General features: G+C 37.8%; 1 protein-coding gene across 5 annotated transcripts in view; it reads left to right on the plus strand.

Annotated features, from left to right (window-relative positions):
* The window catches only part of KIZ (kizuna centrosomal protein), a 101,124-nt gene that overhangs the window by 17,848 nt on the left and 66,482 nt on the right, over positions 1–16,794 (plus strand). For 2 of the 5 annotated variants that reach the window (XM_074949743.1, XM_074949741.1), the window contains exons 3-4: positions 2,132–2,291; positions 9,546–9,632. The exons of 1 other annotated variant lie outside the window; for it this stretch is intronic. In XM_074949743.1, coding sequence (XP_074805844.1) covers positions 2,132–2,291; positions 9,546–9,632 — 247 coding nt within the window. The remainder of the gene's footprint in view (positions 1–2,131; positions 2,292–9,545; positions 9,633–16,794) is intronic. 2 more of the 5 variants (XM_074949742.1, XM_074949745.1) reach the window with 2 other exon arrangements.

Here is a 16,794-nt window from a genome sequence, read left to right on the forward strand (position 1 = left end):
AACATGTAATGCTAATTTGACCCTCTCTTTGCCTTCCCAAAATTGAAGCCATAAGAGTCTACCCAAGCATAACTGTCCTTTTTAAAATATATATAATTTTAATCAGTTTTTCCAAATACAACACATATACCAAAATACCAGACTCATCAGAATACACAAAGTAAATAAATAGGGTTTGGATAAAGGGAGGGGAAGCAACATATCTATCTTTAGGGTCTACTTTAATCATAGACCTCTTAAAAAACCAGCTCAAATTGCTTTGAATTTTTTGGGCTTTCTTTTGCTGCAGAATGCTAGTCATTTGTTAGCTGCGAGGTCAGTGATCTCACTGAGCACTGCATTAATATTTGTGGGGATAGACTTTTCCATTTTTGCAGGAATAATTTTTTAGAAATGAAAGCTGCACATTGGAACCAGGCTGCGTTGTTACCAGGTAAACTTCAGGTATCAGGAATATTTCCAAGAATGAAACTTAAGGGGGAGGACTCTAATTTAGCATCAAATATGAAATTGGTCCTTAGACTGACCTCAGACTAGAAATTCTTGATACGGGACACTCCCAAAATATATGTGCTAATGTAGAATTCAAGGGAGTTACATTTCCAACAGTGGTCAGCATTTATGAGGCCCATTACCATTAACCTATGTGAGGACCAGTATATTCAAAAAAATTTCTTTTGGTGAATAAGCTGTAGACTCGGGTCTCTAGTTGCTTTTTAAACATTAGATACAATTGTATTCCAATGGACAGAGATAGTTGTGTATCCAAATCTCCATTCTAAGCAACTCAAATTATCAATCTTTGGCAGAGATTTTTGGGCCAAAAATAGTAAAAGGTTAGTGCTGGCTGAATAAATCTAAGACGTTTCTTCCAAAATAACAACAATTCTGGGTTTTGTCCATCCAGTCCCTCCACATGAAGGTTTTGCCACTGATTTTAAGGCTAGGGATGGAAGCAGAATTTTCTAGTCAGGTTTGACCAAGCTAGCCTCGCAGCCGTGATTGTGGGAGCTCTGGAGCCATCAAATCTATAATAATTTGATCCCACAATGATGTTAACTGGGAGATTGTATATACTCATTCAATCTGAACCCAAGGTGGGGTTTGTGTGGTCATATCTAACAGCCACAAAGATGTCTGGCTTAACAAAAAGGAGATCTAGTTTTCGAAGTTGGGAAAACAAAATTCTCCCAGAGATAGGGGGAGCTATAATTTGTTCAGAGTCAGTCTAGGTTTCTTACCTGTACCCCAAAGGAATGTTCTGAAAATATTATTGAATTTCTTAAAATAAGTTTGAGGAATAGAAATAGAAAGTTCTGGGAAAGAAACCCAGCATGACTGTCTATTATATCGCCAAGCTCATGAGAACGATGATGGATGAGTACAGAATATGTTCAGTACGTACCCTGATTCACTAATACAGGGATGGGATCTCCCATGGCTTATGGACAGTCAGCCTAGGACTTCTTGTTTTTAAAAAGTCTGTCTGGCACTAAGAAATCCATCCTTCTCTCCAGAGAGAGCAGATAGCTTTCCCATGATGCTGCGTGCATTTTGTCTGAATAGGGCTCATATACTGGAAAATAAACGTGTGAAAAGGCTGGGGAAATCAATATACTGAGTTATTCATTTCCACTGACTGTCTGTCTGTTTCTCTTTTTTTTATCTGATATTACTTTAGATGAGTTGGAATTTCTCTGAGAACACTGGCAGTTTGGAAGACTTAACGTTCCTGTCTGTATGACAATCATTCAACAAACACCATTCCTTACAAACCCAACTAATTTTTAATGTGAACTAATATAAATTGGTTGGAATTAGAAATTTAATGTATGAAGTCTGAAAATATAGTGTATTTTTTGGGAAAGTTTTTGTCCACTTATTTTTGTGTCCTTTTGAACACTATTTTAAAATAAAATTTAAATCTAAGTTACTTAGGTGTAGCATCTTGCCATTTATAAAATAGCCCTGAATAAATTGCTCAGATCTATACTTAGGCTTTTAGGAGAAAAAGAGTAATACTGAATACTGTACTAGCATTTTTAAAAAATCTCTCTCCCATAAATAAACTGTCAAATTGTTACGTCTGATTTCACTGTACATCATAAAAAGTGTTGTTTCCCCCCCATAGGGCGAAAATAAACTTCATAAAACTAAAAAAATACTTAAAAGAAATACGTGAACGGCAAAAAAATGCTGTGTTGCGAAACCAAGAATTTTTAAAGGACTTTGATCGTATTGAAGCTCATCTTAGGACTTTTACAAGTTCAGAGGCACTTCAGAAATTGAAGGTAATACTTGTTTAAATACCATAATACAACAGTTGTAATAATACAGAGGAAACTAGATTGACTTCGGCAACGTGTTATGCACATCAACATTTCAGATATCAGTGAATCCTAGTAATGTATTTTTGCAATGCTTAATATTTGTCCCTTTGGGAGTAGGGAAACCTGAAATGAGCTAATGTGACCTTGTAGACAAATGGGTAGTCTGTAATGCTTTATTATAGTTTGTGGGTTTAGTTTTGTGAAGTGCTGAGTGTCTCTTGTGAGATGCCAAGTGCTCTCAAATCCCTTGGAAGCAAGGAGGAATTGAGGATGCTCAGCACCTTGCAGGATTGCGCCATGTGTTTGCAATAATATTGTAGTTCACTGTTGTTATGCCAACTATTAGCCAAGTAGATGCTGCTGTTCCATGATCAGTTAAATTGGAACTTTGGGAAGGTTATGCAAAGTTTTCCTAATGATTTCTTTCCAAGATTTTTATTCTTTCACTAGACGGTTTTCAACTTTTGTAACAAAACATCATTACATTTGACATAGCAAAATAAAAAACGTGTCATGAAACCAGCTGGAAGACCACCCTAGGATGGCCATAATTGGTGGTGTCCTGCTTTGCTCATCACTTTTCCTCTTACTTTTCTATATTGCCTCTGCTGATGCCATTGGAAGAGTTTTAAGGGCTTGTCTTCACGTACAACTCTGCATTGGTGCAGCTGCGCTACTATAGCGCTTTAGTGAAGATGCTACTACACTGAAGACAAGCTTCTCCTGCCCTTGTAGTGAATCCACCTCCCTGGGAGGCGGTAGCTGTGTTGGTGGGAGAAGCTCCCGTTGACATAGCACTGTCTACACGGGGGGCTAGGTTGATATAACTGCATTGCTCAGGAGTGTGGATTTTTCATGCCCCTGAGCGATGTAGTTATACCGATACAGGTCTGTAGTGTAGATCCGGCCTTAATTGACTGATGAGGCTGTTATGTTAGACATAGTTCAGCCTTCTCCTGCCTTTCTTTACTGCTGCTGATATATCACCAGTTAATTGTTTAGTGACAAGATTAATGGTTGGTTTCAGAGTAACAGCCGTGTTAGTCTGTATTCGCAAAAAGAAAAGGAGGACTTGTGGCACCTTAGAGACTAACCAATTTATTTGAGCATAAGCTTTCGTGAGCTACAGCTCACTTCATCGGATGCATAATTAAAGTGGAAAATGCAGTGAGGATGTTTTTATACACACAGACCATGAAAAAATGGGTGTTTTTCACTTCAAAAGGTTTTCTCCCCCCCACCCCACTCTCCTGCTGGTAATAGCTTATCTAAAGTGATCAAGATTAATGGTGACCTCAGATTAGCTCTGCAATTTATTTGCATGCTTCATTCTTGTTGGTTATAATGCCATAATTTTTTCATTAAAAGCCAATTCTCTAACATTTTGATGGCAGGCACAGCAACAGGGAAATGTGATTCAGATGAAATCACACTTTTCCAAAGTTGATGAGAACTTTAAACTTTGCTGTTGGGGTGATAAATTAAGGGAACTAGCCCTGTGGGATGCTTTACCTCATGTACTTTGAGTATAGATAGAAAGTGAACTAATAGGAACATCTGAGCATCAAATGACCAGATTAAGTGGAACCAGAAAATTGTAGAATTCATACTTCTAGGCTCATCTGTGGTGGCTGTTTCATGCAGAATCAAAAAGAAATCTGATAGCTCCCAGCCTCTCTCCCCATTCAGACCCCTTACCAGCTATGTTTGCAGCCCTGATTATGCAAAAGAACTCATTGCTGATCTCACGGAATGTAATGTAACCAAAGTATGCCAGTTTTATAAAGTGAGACATTGTCTTAGTATGAAGGAGATTATGAAACTAGCGCTTAAGTCTGTTCTGCTTTTCATTTTTTTACAACTTAAAGGCATTTAGTATGTAATGTGCAAAACAAAATAGTCTTCTCTTACTCCTTCCACTGGCCAGTGACATGGTATAACCACGGCCCTTCTCTTCTTACTGTATTGCTTCCTGGTCTCGGTCTATCACTAGAAAGATCTATTTTATTTGACGCTATGGGAGTGGGATGTTGCAATTAATTTTAGAAAGGCAGAGATCATTACTATCTGCGTTACTTGTTGCTGGCTCACATGATGTAGTAGCTGTGCACCAAGCTCTGTCATTTTGGTCATCAGTAACTTATTATGGAAGGTAATGGACATACAACTCCTCTGACCCTAAAGTTTTTATGGTAATGAAGAAACTTTATGCTTGTAGGAATAAAAATAATGTTTAATACTCACTTCATGAGTATTCTGAGAATGTGGAATCTCCATGATTGGAGATTTTAAAGAGCAGGTTAGAGAAGGTCTAAATATCTAGTCAGGGATGGTCTAAATAATATCTAGTCCTGCCATGAGTGCAGAGGACTGGACTAGATGATCTCTAGAGGTCCCTTCCAGTCCTATGATTCTATGATCTACTGAGGCCGTAATAATAGATCATCATCATAATTACCAGTCTGGTCAGTTTTTATGAAAATTTTTGACTTTTGGTCAAAAAAACGGAAGTTTTTTTTGTTTTGTTTGTTGAAGAAAAGGTTTTTTGTGGAAAGTGGACACTTTTCATAAAAAGTTTTGTGTCATCAAATATCCAATTTTCTCTTGGGAAAAACAGTTGAAAGGGGAAATTTTTGACCAGCCTTAGTCACATAATATTGACATAGTGATTCATTTTAATCTCATCCTGATAAATTGAAATTACTTCTACCTTTTCAAAATGTAGCTTTCTGACACCAAGCAGAAGAGTAAAATTTTCAAATGTAGCGATTTCTCTGCTGTTCAGGAAGGTACAGTCTCTGATCCAGGTATATCTCTAGATCAGTGGTTACCAAACTTTAACAACCTGTGAACCCCTTTCACTAAAATGTCAAGTCTCGCAAATTCCCTCCTAATAATGAATATTTCCAGGGATTTTCTCCTTTACCTGAGTATAAATTACAAAAGCATGATCTTGGAAATATAAAATCTGTTTTTATGACATGCTTATTACACACTATTTATTATTATTTATCATTATAGTATTTTTATTACACTATGAAAACAGCAACAATCTTCCAAGATCTCACTTTCATAGCTTGTATCACTTTGAATAAGCCTGTTATAAGACAAGGCCCCCATGTTTCATCAAGGAGTATCAGATGTGAAACAGCATGAAGGTATTTAAGAAGCCAACTCAGAGTTCCTTCCTCCTACACAAGCACTCAAGTCTTGAGCAGTCCAGGCAAACAACGCATGTTACAACAAAGCTTAAACTTTTTCTTCATAATAATTTTTAAAACAACACTAGCTGCCTATTTAATTTTAAAAACAGCAAAAAATATCCACCTCCCTTTCCCTTTCTTATAAGAAGTCTTGAAGTTTAAATCTCCTCCTGTGATAGATATGCTTGCTTTGATCTGCTTAGCTCTTGGAAGTCCAGGGGTTCCGGGCTGCTGGCCCCGTGCTGCCGGCCCTGTGCTGCCCAGGGTTCCTAGGGACAGCTCTGTCCGCTATTAGGGAATTTTTTCCCAAGAACCCCCTGTAACATTTCATGAACCCCCAGGGGTTCACGAACCCCAGTTTGGGAACCACTGCTCTAGATGATATTGGTCACAAAGGCCAAGGGTTTTTTTTTTTTTTTTTTAAATGAAAGGATGTGTACAGTAGGCTCTATGTCCAGTTTTTGAAACCTAAGTGGCCCAATTTTTCAGAAGAAGTGTAGAGCCAGCAGCTCCTGTGGAAGTCATTAGGAAGGAAGCTGAAGAGACTGAGAGATGGGAGGGGACTGAGACTGATAATGAGAGGAAAAAGGATAGCTGAGAAATCCATTTGTGTTGGGAAGAGGGAAACAGGTAAGCATTCCTGAAACAGAGAGAGGATGAGGTGTGAACATAAACAGAAGAAAAATAGAAAGGAAGGAAAAACGTGTGAAATTATACATGAGAATAGGAGAGAAGGCAACAAAGGGAGAAAAGTAAAGGAAGAAATGATGCACAGTGAACATGTTAGAAAATTAAACATTTTTTATCATTTCTGGCTCTCTTCCCTTCACACACATCCCAAATCCCTCATCAGGAGGTACCATATGAGTCCCACAGTGCATTTGCCTACCCGGGTCTTTGTTTTCTTAAATTTGTCCATGGAAATCAAAATGATTTTGAACAGGTATGTCAAGTAGACTTGACCATTCAGAAGGATTGTGCCAGAAGGTCATATAACTGTAAAAGAAAAATGTCTGTGAGTGGGTACAAAAGGCCTATCTGGATTATTTTATGTACCCTACACTAGTGCTTGATTTGCCCGCCTGCTTCACCTGGCAAGAGTTGGCATTAGACCTCCGCCCACAGAGTTGATTTGGCAGCTATTTCAGCCTTTCTTGAATATGGTGATGGTAGACATGTTTGCATGCAGGCCACCACAGACCACTGTTTAATAAGGGGCTTGCTATTTTAAAAACAAACAGAAAATATAAATAAAATGAACCCCCCCGTGATACAGTATATTAATGTGGCCCTAAGTAAGAACACAGGAATTTCCATGTGGGATTAGACTAGTGGTCCATCTAGTCCAGTATTCTGTCTCTGACTGTGGCCAGTATCAGCTGCTTCAGAGTAAGGTGAAACTTCTGTAGGGTTTGAGGTTGGCAAATGTGTAGTACTATAACTAGATAGTCTTGTTACCTATTTGGGTGTCCAATCCTTTTTTGAATCCTTCTAAGCTCTTAGCCTCAGTGATATGTTGTGGCAAAAAGTTCCACTCGGTAATTTTACACTGTGTAAAAATGTATTTCTTTTTAATCACTTTTAAAAATGTGCTGCCATTCATTTCCTTTGATGCCCCCTTGTTTTTGTATTCTAAAAAAGAGTGACTAGCAATGCCTGATCTGCCTTCTCTCTACTATTCCTTCCTTTTTATCCGTTTGTCACGCTCTGGCCTATTCATCTTAAGGTAAAGCTTTGTATTCTCTTTTCATATGGAAGTTTTCCATCCTTCTAATCATTCTTGTTCCCTCTTTTGGAACACCCTCTATTTTGGATATGTCATTTTTTGAAATGGTTTGATCAGAACTGTTCATGCTGATGAAAATTCCTTTTGAATTCTAGTACCTTTGCACTTAAATCTCTGATTCGGAAGGTCCTTTTCCTGGAGGCAGTGACTTCAGTTTATAGAATGAATAATTTTCAGGTTCTAGTGGCTGACCCACCTGTATAAAATTCTTCAGAAGCAGAGAGAATCTTTGGAGGAAATTTAGGATGTGTTCATGGGTGGCAATTGACTTCCACTTTAATAAGTCATGCGTGCTTCTAACATCCTATGCCTGCATACCCATCCTAATGACGTTTTTTTCATAGCTACCTCTGGCTTATATCTGTTAACTTTTTTTTAAATCTGTGAGCTGCAGCTGTAGAATGTCCTTTCCCCACATAGCTGGAGATCCGTTAGCCATGCCCCAGATCCCAACTATGCATTGCTGTAGATGGAGTCTGGTGGAGCATGCTTGGTTTGTAACTCCTTGCATAGGCTGACTTGTATCATACCTCTCCTTTAGAGTAGAACTGTTAACAGCTCTTCCTACAGACTGTATGCACCTGTGATTGGGACAGGCAAGATTGGCACCTAAGGTTATAGATATCCTTCAGATTGGTGCATTATTCAGTGTGTCCTTATAAACAAAATGTGATGCACATTATGATTTAAAGTGGGCCCAGTATAAGTAGAGACATGTTGTAAATGAACTGATGTGGGCCCCAATTACTCTATATACTGTTCTGTATGTGATGTCTTCAGTACTCCCCTTTAGAAGTTCTTATACCATCATTTCATTTATTTATTTATTTTTTTACTGGGTTGGTGCCATTTTTACTCAGCTCGTTGGAGAAAGCACAGCTCTCAGAGCCCTTGTGCAATACTGGTGGAATGATTCCACTGTCTGATTTCCTATTTGTGGCAATTTTCAGGATTAAATGGATTAATAGAGAATTATGAAGATAGTAATCATTCAAACTGGCCTATAGACGTGCAGGCAAAAATTAAGTTATTAATTTTCAACACCTTTTCTTTTTTTGGGTGGCGAGAGAATGCCCGCAGGAGTGAATTAGCTTAACTCCACGTTCAGCGTATTAAATGGCTATTGTTACCAACTACTTTTCTTTACAAAAAAAAAGCTTAACTTGTTTCTGTGTGCTTCTGCAGTTTGTTCAATAACTGTTGGAAGCTTAACTGAAATAATTTATGTAAGCTTTTGGGAAAACTGAGTAGTTAAACATTTCATTAGTTTGGAGTACCAGGTGTAAAATGCTTGGTTGAATATAGACTTTTTTTCCTTGTATTATTGCAAATTTTATGAACAAATGTATGTGGAAAATAACAACACTTTTTATATATGCAGATTGAGAATTAAAGTACAGAGCTGTCCAAGTTGATTAGTTATCAGATGTATTTCTCCCTGTATACTACCCAATTCAAAGTACATAGTGAAGTGCGCCCACTCAGGACCAGTGTAATCTGTTCTTAAGGTTTACAATTACTAACATAGAGTACTAATTATAGGTGCTGTACATGCTTAGCTTCTAAGCAATAGTCCTTCTATGACTGCATTACTTTTGGTCAATTAAACAATGTAGTGGAGGAGAAGATATTTTTATGTAGTTCTTTGTTAGTAACACGAGAGCAAGTTGTTTTTTTCATGCTGTGTTGCTCTTTGTAACATCTGCAGTATATTTTCTCATTAGAATAGCTCAGCAAATTGTAAACTGACTTACATAAACCAATACAAAATTTAAAGCTCAGCATTTCACTGCAAAGCAGCAAAGTTATTATGTAGAAATAGCCAAAATAATCTGGAATTATAAAAAACATGAATAAATGTCTGAGTCCACAAGTTGTTGTTACTCTTTAGAATCATGAAACAAGCGAACACATGAAAACCCACAGGAGGATGCACAAGCCACATACAACATATGTTTTTCCTGGAAACTAAAACATATTTTGAAAGGAATGGTGTCTTTGGATGTTTTCTTATGAGCTGTTAAACATCTTTATTTTTCTCAGATAAGATTATATCTTTGTGAATAACGAATTGTCTTACATTCCAGTTAATTACTTTTATGCCCTTGATTTCTTTGATTACTGTACAAATTGTGCCATATAAGTATTTGTTGATCTGTGTGTGTATGTATGACTACATTTTTATAATACATAAATCATTTATATGATGGGTCTATTTATATGTAGGTACAATACGAAGGAGAAATTAAAAGTATGCTGTCACTTCAGAAGAATAGCATGCCAATAAAAGGTGACGAAGATAGCAATGAGCAGGTAATGGAAAAGAAGTGGAAAACTATATATATTTTGTTACTTGAACACTTCGGTGTTCTCCTCTAAGGTGTACCATTCAGTAAATGGTGGTTGTTGCAAAATGCCTTTTAAGTGTGGAATTTTTGCCAGATCATTTCTATTGTGAAACCATGCTTTCACAACAAAATCAAGCAGATAAATTGAAAAAATTGCACTAATATTTTTATCATGGTAAAAAGAGAGCCATAATAAACTGAAGAAAAAGATTGGTGTTTGTTTGTTTTTCTGGTCAGCTGCTATTTTTATATTTTAATACCAAAGATTGTGAAAAGAATTTTAAACGCTGAAAAATATTCTTAATGAAATTACACAAAATACAGTAATTTATTTGACATATTCATAATTTTGTACATTTTGACCTTTTCTTGAAAGAAGCAAAAAAATTGCATATCTAAGCAACAGACAAAAAGACTGACAAGGAATACTTAAATATATTCTGCTATATATCTGCAGTAATGCAGGCTTCTAATCCCTCCTCCTATCTCCGTATAAATGATACAGTTCAAGACCATAGCTGTTTTCTTCACTAAAAGCAGTAAAGCTCTTTTAGATGAAATGTCTAAAAACATCTTGTAATAACTTGGAGCATGCTGGCAAGAGTAGTCACTTGTGACTATGTGTGAAACCCCCTCAGCTAGTCGATATTGTAATAAGCAAAAATGGTAGAATCACTCCATTATTCAGAAAAGCCAACAGCATGCTTGTCCCTTAGGCTACAGCATTCATTAAGAAAAGCTTACTGGGCTGAAAGCTGGAAACAGATGATAACGGGATATGATTTTCATATTTAATGCATTCCTTGGAAGAGTATGTGTGCTGCAGATTGATAGAAGAATCAACTGCTACTTTACTAAAAGACTTTCTAGTTTGCCCTATAGCTACCGATGGAATCATTCAGCCAAGAAATTAACTTTTTCTCCTTTTACCTGCTTTATATATCTGCTAAGCAGGCTGCCTGGCTGCCAGTAAATGTTATTATGCAGTTAACTGTTTGGTATTTAAGACTCTTATCAGAAAAGAAACAGAGGCCACACTATTTTGTTTTTATAGTAGGAGGAAGGTTTTCGTTTTTCTTTCTTCAGTGCATTAGCAGGCATTAATCTGAGTTTATGGGAAGTTTTCCCCCATAGATTAAAAAGTTAAAAACCTTGAATTTAGAGCATTCTTCAACCTATAATATACAAAGCAATGGATCCGGCAACCTTGACTTATATAAGCAGGCCTTTAAGAATGCATGAATTATATATAGTCAGTTTAGATGTACAGGAAGTCATAGAATTAGAGTTCTGAAATGCTGAATTTTTCTATTTTTTAAATAATGTTTGTTTTGAAAATAATTTTCATAGAATATAGACATTTTAATCTATAGAATTTTTTCCCTTTATTGTACTTGTTACATAAATACCAGAATACTAGTGTTGCTATGGTTCCAAAAAACTTTTTCCCATTCAAAATAGAGAAACATTTTGGGTAATATTAGGAAGCTTAATACGAACCCAAAATTGTCAGTTTATATTGCATTAAAATGATAGTTAAAATGGGGGGGGGTGAAGGTTTATTTGCTGTGAAATACAAAGATGGTGTCTTTAAATTGTTCTGTGGGTATGATGTTTAGAGAGAGGTTTTAGCTTATCTGAGTAGAGGGTGGGTAACATGAACACATTAGTGCAACTTAAAACAAAATATCCTTTTGGTGGGTGGTTGTAATTCTGATTTTAATGGCTCTTTCTGCAAGAAATTATCTGAAGAATGTCCCCACTTGTTTACATCTCATTTCGTTTTCAAGAATGTTGTAATTGTTGTTTTTTAATTTGGCACTATTTTTGAGCCTAATCATGCCTTTTTCTTTCCCATTCTTAAGCTGACTTTAGATCTCTTTCATTCAGATATGTAAAGAAGGTGAAAGTCATTCTGGTGCTTGGGGTTTGTGCAGTGCCATCAGCATCACTCTAAAGTCCTGCAGTGAAGCAGTGACAATGCCACTAGCAGAGTGGCGGCACAGAAGGTTTCCCTGTGAGGTGGATGGTTGGCACACAGGGTGGCATTGTGGATGGGAAGGGCTATGGACTCTGCCACTATTTGGAGTCTACGGCCCTACTGCCCACATACATTTTGGAGGCAGGCAGCAGAAACTTCTTCAACTTGTAGGCCAAAGCAATGGCCTCAGGGAGCGGCACTGCACACTGATAGGTAGATAAGGACTTGGGTTTCACCTCTTCCACTGCCCTTACCTACACTTTTCCTGCAGAAAGTCCAGTTTCTGTCTTTTGTGGGAGGGTAATGTGAATAATCCCCAAAGCATAAGCTAATACAAATATAGTGTACAAATTGTGTTCATTGATTTGTTGTATAGTATCGCTTTCCTTACAACTGTTGCCTTTTGGACCAGCACTCCAACAGAGTGATGGGCCTGGCCTGCATTCCTCTCTCTGACTTCAGTGAGAGTTTTGCCTGGATGAGTACTGCAGGATCATAGCCTAAGTAGAATTACAGTATTTCTGTACGAAAACCAAGGAGAAAGTGCCACATCTTTTTCAAGACCTTATTAAAATTATACAGCAGGTTGTCGCAAGTAATGACAGTATATCCGATTTTAATTCTGTCTGCCTTTACCTAAATGATATATGTGGCTCCTACATGATTTATTTTTATCTGAATAAACTGTAGTGTTGGGGGAAAATAAGCATCATATTTTACTGTTTAGTCTGAGAAACACAGCTAGGAGAGGTCACCCAATGAACAGGTTCCGAAATACTTGGCTTGCTTAAAAGTGATGTCTGAGTATCATTAAGGATACTAATGCAAGACATGAAGGCGAAGAGGATGTATATCCTTTGTGTATGGAACTTACTGAGAGAACACATTTGGAAGTAGAAACATCAAGAGAATATTGTCTAATGTTTTTTCCTGTCCCCAAATATATATGAATATTAGTCAGTCAGTATTTGGAAGGAATAGGTTTGGTTATTGAATAAACTTAATGTGGTTGGCCATCTTAAACTGAACTGGATGTTAATGTAATTCCAAATGTGAATGGTGACATGCAGTACTTGGACTTCAAAAGCCTGACAGGACTGGACTGAAGGCATCTGGGGGGCTTAACTGTAAACAGACACAGAGTTGGATTTTTTTAGCAGCACTTTGCCCTGAGAAGCTCTTGCATGGTTGTCTGATGAGTCAGAAGAAACAAGCTGATATCGTGCTGTAGGGTTATATTTTAGAATTGTTGTAACTAAATTGAGTGTCTGTTTAGCAATGTCTTTGTATAGGTGTGTTTATTTTCCCATTTTTTTTTCTTTCTATAAAAGATGCTTAATGTGATAGGGAGGAGGTCAAAGGCAGGTGTTTCTGTGGCGTAGAGTGGCTATGAGAAGCTTCCCATCATGGACCTACTGTTTCTAGATGTGGTGGTGGAGTCTGGCCCTTAGCATTCTTTCTTCAAACATCCCATAGATAGCCCATGTCACATTATGTTGTAGGTAACTTACCTATTGCATTTATCTAGCTGTTCCAATCTAACATATGTCCGCTTCTCTCATCATATGTTGTGAAACATCTAATTGTTAGGGAATTCAAGAAGGGTTTTAGTTTTATTTTATTAACAAAAAAATTTGCTAAAATCGAAACAAACAGCCCACAAAAACTTTTTTTTCCTATCTATAAGATTAAACCCCATTTTTTTTATGTACTGTGTTTTGGGTTTTCTTTCTTTGGGGATGCCAGGAGAAGAGGATGCAACGTAAATTAAGTGCAGTCTACTCTATATGCTAATTTAGTTGGGCCTTCTCAAAACAGCACCTTGGTAGCCAAAGTAAGAGAGACTGAAGGATGATGTTGGGGGGAGAAATTACATTCCTTTAAAGATTTTCACAGGATTCTCCCTTGTGGGTTTTGTGCCTACAGCATGAATCAAGTGAGAACTCCCTACATTCTATAAGCCTTTGGTTCTCTGAGTCAACCCTTCCTCAACCCTCTCTGAAAATGCTCCAGCTACAGGTATTTTAGAGGTCTTGAAATACTGTAGTCTGTTCCTGTCTGACATTGGCAGCCAATGAAGGATCTCCCTCCTGGAGTTGTACAACAGTTTCCAACTACTGCAGCTCTGGCTTTCATTTCCCATCCTACTTGAGGTAGATGCCTAGTATCCTTTATAGGATAAGTTCCCTGGCATCTACTCAGGACATAAGACTTTTTCGTTTGTATTTAATCTGTTTATTTCCTTTTACAAAAGCTGCATTGACTCTTCCCCAGTATATCGTGTTAATCTGTGTCAGATAGTTCTGTTCTTTTCTATAGTTTCAACCAATTTGCCTGGTACTGAAGTTAGGCTTACAGGCCTGTAAGTGCCAGGATTGCCTCTGGAGCCTTTTTGGAAAAAATGGCATTACATTAGCTACCCTCCAGTCATCTGGTACTGAGGCTGATTTAAGCGATAGGTTACATATCACAGTTAGTAATTCTGCAAGTTTCATATTTGAATTCCTTCAGAACTCTTGAGTGAATACCATCTGGTCCTGGTGACTTATTACTGTTTAATTTTCAGTTTGTTCCAAAACCACCCCTATTGACACCTCAATCTTGGACAGTTTCTCAGAATTAATAGGAATATACCAAATAGCCGAGATATCAACGATCACTGGCACTGAAGACTGAGATGGATGATGTGGATTAGCACCAATGTTCCAGAGATACCCAGTTACATTGAAAACACCAAGATGGCAGTGCCTAGCACTTAGGGAGCTCAGTGATGAAAAAATTACCTTCTGTTGAGACTCAGATCTTCTGCAAGCCTTTCTACCTCTGTGCATCAGGTCTTTAAACCACTCTGAGTTTCCATGTTTCAGGAATTCCATCCCTGGATCAGTTTGTCCCTCAGTAACCTCATCCTTCTCCTTGAAAAAATGAGAATTCTGTGACTTTCTGAGCACAATTCCTTCCTCCTCTAGTGCCATGGCAGCTATCTATTGGCGGAGTTGTGTAGCTTGGGATGGAGCGGGGGTCTTTTCCTAGAGGAATCGCTCTCAGCTCTGGGTTTCTGAGCTGTGTGTGCCATGAAGTCTGGCTTCTGCAACCTTCAGGGCATTGTGGGTTTTTTTGAGTCACGAAAGCCCTGGTCTTTTGATGCTTTGGAAACTCTTTACCCCAGAAACTCCATGTCTTTTAGGACAATGGCATTGTAATCATGAAACTTTGCAAAAACTTCTCAGCAGTGAAACATCCTAATTTGTGGAAAACAGAAGACCTTCTATGGCAGTGCTACCTCACATCTGTTAAGAGAATTGGTTTACCAGTGCAGCCTACCGCACAGACCTACATTTGGCCTGTTTTTTGTTGTTGTGCTGAGGAGTCAATATCTAGTCATGGCAGAGCTTGTTAGACGTACAGAGAGTAGGAACTCAGCATAGACCCAGCATAGACTCCTTAACAAATGGAGTACAGAATATGGAAGCTTCTAACCTTCAAATCAGAGAAACTCTATACTGAGTAAAACTCAAGGTTCTCCAGATCCGTGATCTAGGTTGCTGTAGTGTCAAATATCAGAGGACATCAAGGAATCAAACTAGGCACAACAAGACTCTGGACTGCTGGGCATTCATGCTGAATAATAGGACTTAATGCTGACCAATGAAGCTTCATGCTGCCACCTCCCCTGGAATGGCTCACTGGGAATTAACGCTGACCTGTAGTGGTCTAGTGATGAGAACTTTGGCCTGGGCTGTATCTCAGGTGTCTCATCTAGTACAATGTCAACCGAACGCTACAGGTGAGACTGTGTCCTCATTGCAAAATAGCTGAATTTTGATGCATTAAGAAAGTAAACATTTTATTCTTGTGAAAGAAAAGTGCTTTAAGAAGGGCAATATTGTGTGTGTGTGTGTGTGTGTGTGTGTGTGTGTGTGTGTGTGTGTGTGGTGGAGAATGAGAGGAAATACCTGGGTAAAACAAATAGAAAAGATGGCAATTGAGAGGGCGTAATGGATAAATTAATTTGCCATTTTCCTGTGGAGATTTGACTTCAAATGTGTCGTAGCTGCCAATGAGAGTTGTGTGAGATTCTATAATATTTTTTTTTATAGTTTTAGCTAAATCTCTTCGCACTTCCCCCCCACAAAATGTACCTCCTTTTCCCTTCATTTTATTTTGCTGCTGGGTGAAAAACTACACAGGAACCAATCCTTATCTTTCAAATTCTAAAATTCAAAGCAGATGAAGAGAAATCCTTATGATCAAAAAGGAGTTTGCTAACAAGGCAACTTTTGCTATAACATGCAGAGCTGATAAATTCTGATAAATTCTGTTTTGGAACACTAAATCCAGGAGCCACTAAATCCATAAAACATTTGCTGGATAAATTTGAGAGCAGAAAATCAGACCCAAAGGATAATAAAGAGGAACCCAAAGTAGTAGTGATGAAATAAATTGTAAGCTTAATCTGAGTAACGTACTCTGAATCTTTCTGTGAATACCTTAGTTTATAGAGTTATTGGATTTTCTTTTGTTTGTGTGTTTAAAAAAAAAAAAAAGCTGTACTGTGAAGTTTTGTCACATTGCCGGACTAGGTAAAATTAAGACCCTTCCACAGAGAGGTGGTAGCTGAACCTGTGTGACGGATAAGGCCACCCAATGAAAAAGGATGGAGGATGCAACAATGACGCAGTCTACGGGACTCTGTTGTGTTGTCACGCTCAAAAGTGTTAAGATGTTGTTACAATCCTTCTCTTACTATTCAGCTGATTTTTGGTTCAAGGTCTGTTTATACTGACACTGGCCTCCTACTTCTTCTAGTAACCATTCCACAGGAATCTGTTTCATTTATTAAGAAAACCAAAACAAACTTTAAAGTACGTGAAATTTAGAAAGTAAGTGGTCATTCATTTTGGAAAATTTTTCATTTAAGTTCAGCCAAGTCCTTCAGAGGGGAGGTATCTCCTGCGGCTACCAGAAGTCTTTGAGAAGAAAGAATTGATTCAGTGGTGGATTTTTGGCACAACTGTTGTATGTTTGTCCCAATAGCAGGAACAACAAGAGAGAGAAAAGGGCAGCAATGAAAGAAAAAAGACTTCTATCTCCCTAATGCTTGCTTTGTTGATGTGTCTTCAGCAGGTGTGCTTTAACATCTGTA

This window comes from Natator depressus, chromosome 3 (genome assembly GCF_965152275.1).
Source record: "Natator depressus isolate rNatDep1 chromosome 3, rNatDep2.hap1, whole genome shotgun sequence".
Lineage (NCBI taxonomy): Eukaryota > Metazoa > Chordata > Testudines > Cheloniidae > Natator > Natator depressus.